The following is a 10,485-nucleotide window of genomic DNA, read 5'->3' as shown; positions in this document are numbered from 1 at the left end:
CCCGGACGCCTGCAAGTTCATTCATTTTAAACAGTCCGATCCACCTCCTCACCTCCCAACAGCCGCTGCCTCCGAGCTGATCTCGGGGGGAGCGGGAGAGCCCGAGGCATTACCGGGCGCAGCCCTGTTGCGGCCATTTTATCGTCTAGGGGCCGGGGAAGCCGGCGGGCCCCGCTGCGGGTGCGGGCGAGCCGGGGGTCTCGGCAGGGAAGCGCTGGCGAGGCCCCGCCGCGCCGTTCATGGAGGAGAGGGGTGGCAGCGCGGCGCGCACCCTTTCCTCGTCCTCCCCGTGCGCTCGGAGGCGCCTCCGGCGGAGTGCCGGCCAGGCCCGCGCGCCCCGCCGGGCGCCATCGGCGGCTGCTGGGCCAGGCCCGGCTGGCAACCGCTCGGGGGGCTGCCGGCGGCGGCCACGCTGAGGGAGGAGCGGGCGCGCTGCCGCCGCTTCCTCCTGCACGGCGGCCGGAAGGCAGCGCGGCCCGGGCCGCCGTGCGCGCGGAGCGCGGAGCGGGAGAGGGCCGGGCCTCGGCGGCGCCGCCGCCGCTGCGGGTCACCCAGCCTTCCGCAGTGGGGGTGGGCGGCGGAGCGCGCAGGCCGGGGGAAGGGCCAGGCCCCGCCGCCTCTCTGGGCGATGGAGTGAGGGAGCGAGGCTCGGCAGCAGGAAGATGGCCGGTGGCGGCGGCGGCGGCGGCTGCAGAGACAGCTTGTTTCTGGAAGGTGCGTGCATGGCTGAGAGGGGGGGAATGTGGCCCATGGGCTGCGTTTCCCTTCTGGCAACCAGTAAGGGGCACGGTACAGACTGGGGAATGGGGGAGGCGGGCGTGTGTGTGCATCGGGGGGGGGGGGAATGGGTCCCCTTTGGGGGACGGCGACAATGAGAGGTGGCTTCGTGGTGGGGGAAGGGTGGGTGCCGTGAGGGGTGGTTTGATTTGGTGAAAAGGGACCTGCTTTTGAGGGAGGGGTTAGTGAGGGCGATTTGATTTCTTCTTTTAATTTTCTTTCTGTCTTTCTTTTAATTTTCTGAGGCTTTGGAAGTGCAGTGTTTTCTTTGTAGGGGCAGAGCGGTGAGAGCAGCCTGGGCTTGGTGCAGCAGGGCCGGTTTTGCGGCGGGAGGAATCCTCTCTCGGAGGGGCGGTGGGCTGGTGGGCGGCCGGGCAAGGTTAGCGCTAGGTGAGGAGGGGAAGCGAGGATTGCTGTGCCGCCTTCTCGCTGCATTTCCGTGCCCTTACTCAGCTCCCAGGGTCCGGCCTAGCCCGTACCCTTTCCCCCCACCATAAAATGAGTCTCGTCTGCTTCTGAAATGCTACTTTAAAGGTTTGGGGCTGAGGTGAATTTTGGGAGGGGGATCATTCTTACATTTGTGATACGAAGGTGATGATGAATCCACCAGCTGCAACCGAAAGAAACCTTTAGCGTTTGTAAAGCCTTGAGTACTTTTTTTTGATGTACGGGTTTGGTGGGGTTTTTTTTGTCACTGTAAAGCGCTTAATTATAATGCAAAGTCTCCTAAAATTCGAATATCTTTTAACTGTTGAGCCTTTAACGATTCACCGATTTAAAAAAAAATCTGCTATTGTAGTCTTGTGAAATTGCTATAAGCACATATCCTGATGACACAGGCCAATAGTCTGCTAAATTCTGCTAAATTACCATGATGATAACAAAGAAAAATATATATTAATGAAATAAATTACTCCTCAGAAGTAGAGTTTTTCAAGTCAGGGATAAGTTTAGCATTGGAGATTTTGTAGTACCTATGTTATACAGAATATACCTCTTGCAGATTTTTCTCTTGCTGCAGACTGTTGGGTTTTGGTTTTTATTACTAGATGTTCTGGAACAAAAGTACTGTGTGAACAAAATACTGCTTGTTGTTTTGAATAATTAATCTGAAATTCTGATGTTCAGAAACTCTTTCTGGTTAATAACAGCTGTCACATTGCCTCTCTTCTACCTTTAAAGTGTTTGGTGGTGAGACGCAGACGCACCATTTTTTCCTGAACTCTCTCCACAGAATATACTGAGGTTTATGCAGACAAATAAAAGTGTCAGGGTGATGACTAGTCACTGTCTTCTGTGTGCACCTTGGCTTCTTGCTGGTTGGACAGGTGGCTAAGAAAAGACAGATTTCATATGCAACACCCACACGTTTTTTACTTATGAGATCTCTTTCCAACAGCAGGACCAACATGACACTGGATAGGATCCCCATTCCAAGCTTCAGTATTCCACTAGTGGTGAACTGAGTTATCAGCTGGTTTTGTGTTTCCTCATTATTTGGGGACGTGTTGATTTTAGGACCGGTGATGTGATAGAAACCCTAAGAGTGTGTGAGTGTGCACACACGTGTGAAGAAAATCTAATGTAGTGGTGGTGACAGAAAATTTCTGAGGGTGACCCAAGGGATGATAGTACTGTAGCAGTTCTAGTAAGAGCTGGTAAACTTCGTACTGATTTGAAGCAAAGATAGAAGAAGGTTTTCAGATGTTATTTGAGAGGTTCTTATTAGGGATGTTGACTTTACAGGAAAAGTAAAGGCACAGAATATATATATGTGTGGGTTTTTTGGCAGTCTGTAATCTGGAAATGTACAGCAGCACATTAGATCAACCTGATGGTGGTTCTATCATTATCGAAAGGCTAGACAAGCACGAGAGTGCCAGACCTGTGAAACAAGTGTAATAACATGGTCAAAAATGGGGATGAAAGTGTATAAAGTAGGAAATATGGCAACTTCTGTTGCAAGATGATGATTAATACATGAGCCTGGAGTTATATCTATAACTAGTCTGAGTGTATATGTTTCATGGACTCTGCTGAAGTCTGTGTAAGCAACAACCAAAAATGTTTACTTCATGTATTTGGATGTGTTACATTAGAGGCTGGTGGAGGGGAGGAGGAGGATGACTTCTCTGTCTGTCCCTGCCATTAATGGGCAAAACAAGTGAATTATATGCCAGATGGATGTTAGGTCTATCACTAATTGAACTCAGTCTAATGGAAACTGTGCTGTTTAATTATGTACCTATATATGTATGTGTGTGTACATATATGTACACAAAAACTTCTGGTGCTGTCACACTTATGTTAACTATCAGTCAGACTTAAGATAAACGTACAGTTGAAATTAAGTGCTTTTAAGTATGATAGTTGTTCAGAATTTTGGGTTTGATTCCACATGTCCCATAAGATACTGCTTTTCTCTCATTTGGTATAACAGATGTTACTATGAAGAAATATGGCTGTCATTCTGCTGTTAAAGTGCTTCCTTTTAATATTTTTATTATTTTATTCTCCAATAAAAACAAAATGGTCTTTCTGGAAGGGTATTCCTTGAGTGATTTATCTGTTGCCTTTCTGGTAATGCTGTTCTTGGACAGTGATTCATACTAGTACATGGTTTTTGTCCAGTTTGCGTATCTAATGTGTCATCATTTTTTATGCTGTGTTGTATAGACTACTTTATGGAAAAGTGAAAAAGATCCCTAAAACTATAATGTTTGACTCTTTGAAGCTTCATTTGTTATCATTCTGGAGCAGTGCTAATACTTGATACACATCATATGCATTGATATACATGTCCTGTGTGTTTACTTTTCTTGAAATATCAGGACTGTTAGAATTCAGAATTGTGGAAAGTACCTTATTTTTGTTATTTAAGCTAGTTTGCAAGTGGAATTAGTAAAACTTTTCCCTTGTTTTCTGAATTTACTTTCTTACAGTAAGGTTTCAAAGTTATGGGCAGAATATGCAGAAATTCACACTAACAAAGTAGTCCTGTTGCATGGGAATTCTTTCCTGATTTGGAAGACTAGAAATTTAGTGATTAGAGATTTCATCTGCGGGAGTTCCTGTGTTTTTCAACTGATAGTCACACCTCAAATATAAAGCATTGATAGGCAAATCTGTTTGGATTTAGAACAGGGAAATGTTCAACATGTAGGAATAGAGAGTACTGTTGATCATTACCCCTGGAGAAAAATTGTGGGAACTCTTGTTATATTCTGCCTCCTTGGATATTACTGAGTTGTAAGGAAATTGTAATTTCTCTTTTCCAGCTTTAAATTTAAAGTTTCCCTATGTTTGTGTAGTAGATAGCAGGCAAACTTTAAAGTATTCCTAAATGCATGTATTTTCCAGAAGAAAGGAGAAATGTTTCATTCCTTCCTCTTTTTCTTTTTTCAGTCTCATGGTGGTTACAGTAGGATACTGAGAACCGATATTGAAGTTTCTTTTTGAGAACCTCCATTCTAAGTAATGTTGCCAGCCCCTACCTTCAGAGCTGCTGAGAGATTTCAATGTAGTCACAACAGGAATTTGCTCAATTTCCATTCAATTTTTTTGGCTACAGGTTTCCTAACAACAATAGAGAAAACTATGTGGACCATTAGCAGCAGCAGCAGAAGCTTCAAAGTTGTCTGCCAGGGGACTCTAGAAGATTGTTTTCATTTTCATTCAGCTCACATGTAAAGAATTGTCTTCACTAAAGCAAGGGTTGGAGACCTGTGTATTATCTTAATGGTAGCTGAGGTTCTGGAGTGGTACAGAAACACACAGCATTTATATATTAGTGTATAGACGTAGAGTTGTCATTTGAAGTGGGGGTCAGCCTTTCTTGCTTTCTTTTTCATCATATTGAGAAATCTCTGACCGGAGTAATACAAATTAGTAGGGCAGAGTGGAGTTTATATTCAGATAGAATATGTGAAAATTTTCTACCTGCTATGACTCTTCTCTTTATTTTTCTCTTAACAGTGAAATTTAATTCTTAATTGTTGTAATTGTCTCTGACACTGACCTAGTGGAGATAAGTATTAGCTTGAAAAGGGGAAGGGATGTTCCGGGTATCATTCACCTTTTTCTGTGTCTTTATCATAACCCAAACTCCTCCTTTATGGTGTTGAATTGTTCTCTGGTTTGCATCAGTCCCATCAGTGTCCAGACATGTTCTGTTCCTTTCTCCTGTTTTTCTTGAGAGTAGTTTTCTATCTGGAAGGGGAAGTTTGTGACTCTTCCATGGCTTGTTATGTCTCCCAGTCCTCTGACCCATTCAGAATTTCTTTCAAGTACTGCGTATTGTCTTCTCAGACCTTTGTTCATGTGTCCTTTCCAGTGGTTCTAAGAATAAGAAACCTTCTTATTGACTTCAATGACAGATGGATTGAAATAGGAATGAAACCCACTTTTTGAGAACTATTTTTCAGCGAAGCCAAGTTGAACCTGTTTTATTGCTGTCTTATTTTTTGTATGTGCCAATCTAACTTGGGTGATAGGTGGCATGAAATATTAAGAAAGACAGACTGCTTCTTAAGGCACGTAGAAAGATATTAAAAATAAATTTCATTTATTAATGTTCTGTAACATATGTTGTAATACGCTTGGTAGTGCATTCTAAAATAATAGCCTGTGCTCAAGTCCCCTTCATCATCATCACCTTCTTTTTAATTTTGAAATGTAGGATTCCAGGAGCCCAGGCTTGTCCTCTGCTTTCTGAATTGGAAAGCACCTGTGTGCAATTTTCTGGTTTTTATTTTGGGGGCATTTATTATTTGGTAGTTTTTCCCTAAGTAGCTGCTGCTATAATAATTTTGCACGAAGTGGGACATAGAAGCTTCAGGTGTAAGAGTAACTATATTGTGTGGGATACTTCATTATTTTCTGGCTCTTGGATTTGGTAGGAAAGCGCTACTCTTTCCTCAGAAAAAGTAAAGAAATTCTACTGGTTTTTAGTGGCACCCCGCCCCCCCCCCCCCCCCCATCGAGAATGTTCCTAAAAGGGTCCTTGCACTCTTTTTTTGTGTAAGTCTAAATACACAAGTAGTAGTAATAACATAAGTAATAACATCACTATGTGGCTTGATAGCAAGCATAAACCAACATTTTGCAAACGTCTTGCTAGCACAGATACTTTTATGATAAGCCTATTTGGATATTTTAGTCTTTTGCTTCTTGTTTTATGTACAAGGATAAAACATAATGGATTATTTATTGTAATGGTTTCAACAACTTTGGCTTTTATTGCTGTTGTTTGTGGAAGACTATGTGTGGATTTCAGTGCAGTATCAGATTTCACTTTTTCTATAGAGTTTTAGCTGTGTCTCTTAGTTGAGGTAACTGAGAGGTGTCAGGGTGTTTTGTGTTGTGGCAGGCCCTATAATGTAAGACTAATCGCCAAGCTCACTATTTTTAAATATTGCTTTATAAGAATATGAGGGGTTTTTGAGTCATCTCATAATTTTGTCTCCTCCCTTCCCACTAATAGCTATTAAACCCTTTCATTTGCAGAGGAGTAGAGATCTCACAGGTAAATAGCTAGAAATTTTGTGAAACTTGCCCACTTCCATAAAATGGAGAAGTTAGAATTAGTGTCCCTGAAGCAAAGGTTTCAGCCTTGCCTCAGCATGACTTCGCTGCTGATGTTAGTACATGTAGTGGCTGAGCCCTGGGGGGGTCAGGGCAGCTAAGGGCCTCAGTACACAGCACACAGCACTCTGTGTGTTGGGGGTGTGTGTGGGGTGTGTGTGTGTGGGGGGGGTGTTGTGTGTTGGAGGGGGGGGAAGCAGATTTGGAGAGTTCCTTTCTTTTGGCCCATGTTTTAGAACCTATTTGGTTTCAGTTTGGAGGGCTTTTTTTAAGGTGGGGATATTCTTACATAGGCTGAAATCTGTCTGATGCTCTGTACTTGATTACTTCTTGCTTAAAAATAAGAAAATTAAAGCACTAGTAAATATAGAATTAAAACTGGTGGTAATTTTATCTTACACATTTAATTCTTTAAAGCATTTGTTGTTAAAATGTCTCATACTGTGTTCAGCAGCCTAGCATGTGTAGTATTTTCAGGTGAAGCTGATCTTAAGCTGTGGTGAAGCCGAAGTTGGTGTCTTGTGTTGGCCAACTCAGTTGCTTACGAATGTCCTGTTCACAGGAGTAATAGCACTTCCATAGTGGGTGCCCAGCAGCCTGTGTTGATGGATGTTATGATGCAGGAATTGCCGGGCAATCTTTATTGCCCTGATCCTTCACAAATATAAGATAAAAAAAGTTTTTCATTCTGCTGCTGAGGCTACAAAATTTCAGTTCCTTTAGGAAATGTGGAAAAGAGAACCAGTTCTTAAATAATGAGTTAAAATCAAATGATGTATTTTTAATCATTAAATCACTGCCTAATTCAGTGACACGTTTAGGTTGGAAGCTTTTTTTTTGAGAACTACTAACATGTTATAAGTAGAGCTTAGTAGTTCATTAGTACATAGACACATTTGTGAGATGTCTTTTGAGTGCTTTCAACAGAATGTCGTAAAAATACTGAAAGCTTACTTAATTTTCTTGTATGGTGTAGTCTCCCTGCACAGAACTGGGGATTGTGCCAAATGGAATTCAGTCTCTGAATTACAGTCTAATATAAATCAGAATACAGAATAGCTAATAGTTATTTGGGTACTGTAGCTAACAGGAATGATTAAGAGCAAATAACTTTTGAGAAGTTGTTTTGTTTTTTTATTTATGGTGTAATGTCTGCTACAAGTTAAATAGCATTTTGGCAATGCTGTTGTTTGAATAACTTTTTCTAAATAATCTGTGGAAGGAATTATGTTCTAATATATGAGGATAGTTATTAAAAGATTGTAGTAAATTCATGAGTACTGATGTCTTGTAGTTAATGTACACCAGCAATTTGCAGCATGGATATCAAATTTGAAAATAATGCTTTCAAAATAAACTGTCCAAAGAATAGTAAAATGATTTAGGTGTGATGCTGTTGTCTTGTACAGGGTAATGATAAATTGGGTGTATGGATTGCCTAAAGCAGTGAACTGTGACGTTGCTGCTTTTATCTTATCATGCTGCGACTCCATTTTGAATGTAAAGCTGTGTGCCAACTATTTATTGGTTCTCTTTGTAAGGCTTAAAATTATTTACTGCTTTGGGCATAGGGACTAACTGAACATTATTAACTGATTAGATGGAGTTATGTGTTGCAGCTGTGCTGCTTAGGGCTCACTGCTGCAGGTGGCGGAAAGGGAGAGGTCTACTTCTTTCCCCTTTGCCCCCCCCCCCCCGCCCCGATTCCAGCCTCGTGTGTCTCCTACTGTCCACCACCCCTGAGATTTACCAGTTTATTGCTAGAGAGACTGAACTTGCTGTGTAGTGTCTTGCCAGATTGGCGCTTTGCCAAACCTCTGTTGAATTTGCTCACTGAAGGGTAAGTGGGAGAGGAAGGACAATGGTTTGGGATTGGGGAGATCAGACAGACTCTGCATGTGAGAGGAGTAGGATATTCCCCCTTTCATCTCTCTGGTGAGCTGTTAAGTCAGATTCAGGTAGAATACATAACTTAAACTTTAGAATAAATACTTTTGTGTAACAGCAGCTTTATTCTGCCCAGGGAAGTTCAATTATTTTAAATAGCAGGTTAACTTCTGCGCAGAACAAGTTTATGGTGAAGGCTGGAGACTGGAGGGAATAAATTAACCAGCTGTGGTTATTCTTCCCAGGTTGATCAGCGGGCCTGTAAAAAGTTTTTGTTAACGGGCAAGTGCTGTTAAGTGGTGCATGAGGCAAGGAAACATTTCTGAATACATGTCCCAGTAATTCCTATGAAAGAATAACTTGGAGTGAAAGACACTGAATTTGGGATATCTTTTTCTGTCTGAATGTGAATAATTATAAATGAAGAACAGCCTTCCTGGGTTTTTGTTTGTTTGCTTTCAGACCATATAAGCTGTAGCTGGAGCAAAGTCTCCCTGTTTGTTTGTTTGAGGTTTTTGTAAATAAGACTTGCCACAATGATGTTTTAGGAATGATAAATACCAATAATATTTTGCTGGTGTGGTAAAACATAATACTATATGACATGATTAATATTACGTAATCCTAGAAATTTATGTCTGTAAGAAACAGCTGCAAAAATATTTTGTTATTTTCATGAGAATGTTTTTATCCAGTGCCATGCCGTTGTTTTCCTTGTACTAAAATTCATTCTACTGATGTATTTTTATTAATGTAGTAGGATATAATGTTGTGTTTGTTTGGCATGTCCAATTTTTATGGCTCATTTAGCAGAATATGAATATCCTGCTGATGACAGAATTTAATACGACAGTCTAACAGAAAGATTATTCAAGAGCCCATTAGATGAGAATTTGAACTATGCAGATGTTAGGTTTCATATTTACAATTGCCGTTGCAATTTCTGAGGCTCACTTCTTCTAGAAACACTTACTAGAGTCCATTGTAACTTTATTTCTACCAAGGCTTACTGCTCAGGAGGCAATTTAAGGATTCTTTACATTTGGGAATAAACTTTCAAAAGTGAACTTCTGGACTACTCTGGTCCAGGTTATTATGATTGCATATACCTGGCACAGTGGGGCAGTAAACCTTTAGCTGATATTAATAGTTCTGCCATAAGGCAAATACATTGTGGCTAAATCTTTACCTGATGAATACCACAAAAAAAAAGTAATTTGTCATTAATGTAGTAAAGAAGTTCTTTTTCATCTAGCAAAGCCCTTGTTAGATGGAAAAGGCACTGCTTCTTACTTGAAAGACAGACTTACTCTGTGCCCTGTGATAAAAAAGAACTGATAGATCAATGTAAGCATGAGTTTCATGTTTGGATGAAGGTGTCTGAAACTCATCTCTAGCTGCAGGATGGTCTCTTAAGAAGTTGGATGTTTTGCTTCAGATGTCTTTTGAGTGATATTTCTTGAAAAGTAGATTCATAACTGGGTGCATTTAACAAGCTGGCATGTGTTATTTTGTTATATTAAAAATTAGTTGATCGATAGCACTTCCTCATCTTCACTGCCTTTACAAGTGATTACTGAGAAAATGTTTGTTTTTCCAGGGATGTTGAAGTTATTTTTTAGCTTTTTAAAAATAAAACCTGCTTAGTGAATATTAGCATACTGTGATGTACTTAGCAGTTGTCGGTGTTCCTTATACTCATTGTTGTTAGGTCTAGTGAAGTTTGATACTTCCATAACGAAGATTTCTGTGTTTTTAACGCAGTAATGTAGTTACATCGCATCGTGCCTCACTGCATTGATGATCTCTAATTGGAAAGGGAGTTGAAGTATGTAGTGTATCTACTGTGAGCAGGAGGCTGTTGCCTGTATGTGTTGCATTTCTCTGATATATTTTTTTTTTAAATAAACAGACATGATTTACTTGATTTTTAACTGTATGTGCATTTGCAGGGTCATTTTCTAACTCTTAGCAGTCCCCATGTGTGGGACCATACTGTATGGCCTGCAAGTAATTGTGCCAGCAATTTACAACACAGCCAGGCCTACCTAATTGCTCTGTGCTGCTCAGAGCCACAGTCCTGCTACCCCTCCCAGAGACCAGCATGCTCACAGCTTTGCTTGAGTCAATGCCGGCACTTCTCTGGCTTCATGGCGAGTTGGCTGAAGGAACTAAATTGACAGAAAACTAATCCTGGGAGGGGGAAGTGTTGGTGGAGCTAGTCTGTATTACTTTTCA

The 10,485-nt window shown here is 41.3% G+C and overlaps 1 protein-coding gene across 3 annotated transcripts in view; it reads left to right on the top strand.

Moving 5' to 3' along the window:
• The first annotated feature begins 467 nt into the window (after positions 1-467).
• The window catches only part of SENP6 (SUMO specific peptidase 6), an 82,935-nt gene continuing 72,917 nt past the window's right edge, over positions 468-10,485 (top strand). For 2 of the 3 annotated variants that reach the window (XM_074819734.1, XM_074819732.1), the window contains exon 1: positions 468-714. In XM_074819734.1, the coding sequence (XP_074675835.1) occupies positions 663-714 (52 nt within the window). In that variant the 5' untranslated portion in view covers positions 468-662. The remainder of the gene's footprint in view (positions 715-10,485) is intronic. The other variant, XM_074819735.1, reaches the window with a different exon arrangement.

The sequence above is a fragment of the Strix aluco genome, chromosome 3 (genome assembly GCF_031877795.1).
Source record: "Strix aluco isolate bStrAlu1 chromosome 3, bStrAlu1.hap1, whole genome shotgun sequence".
In the NCBI taxonomy this organism is placed as follows: domain Eukaryota; kingdom Metazoa; phylum Chordata; class Aves; order Strigiformes; family Strigidae; genus Strix; species Strix aluco.
The sequence above is the reverse complement of the archived record's forward strand: the minus strand, read 5'-3'. Positions and strand labels throughout refer to the sequence as shown.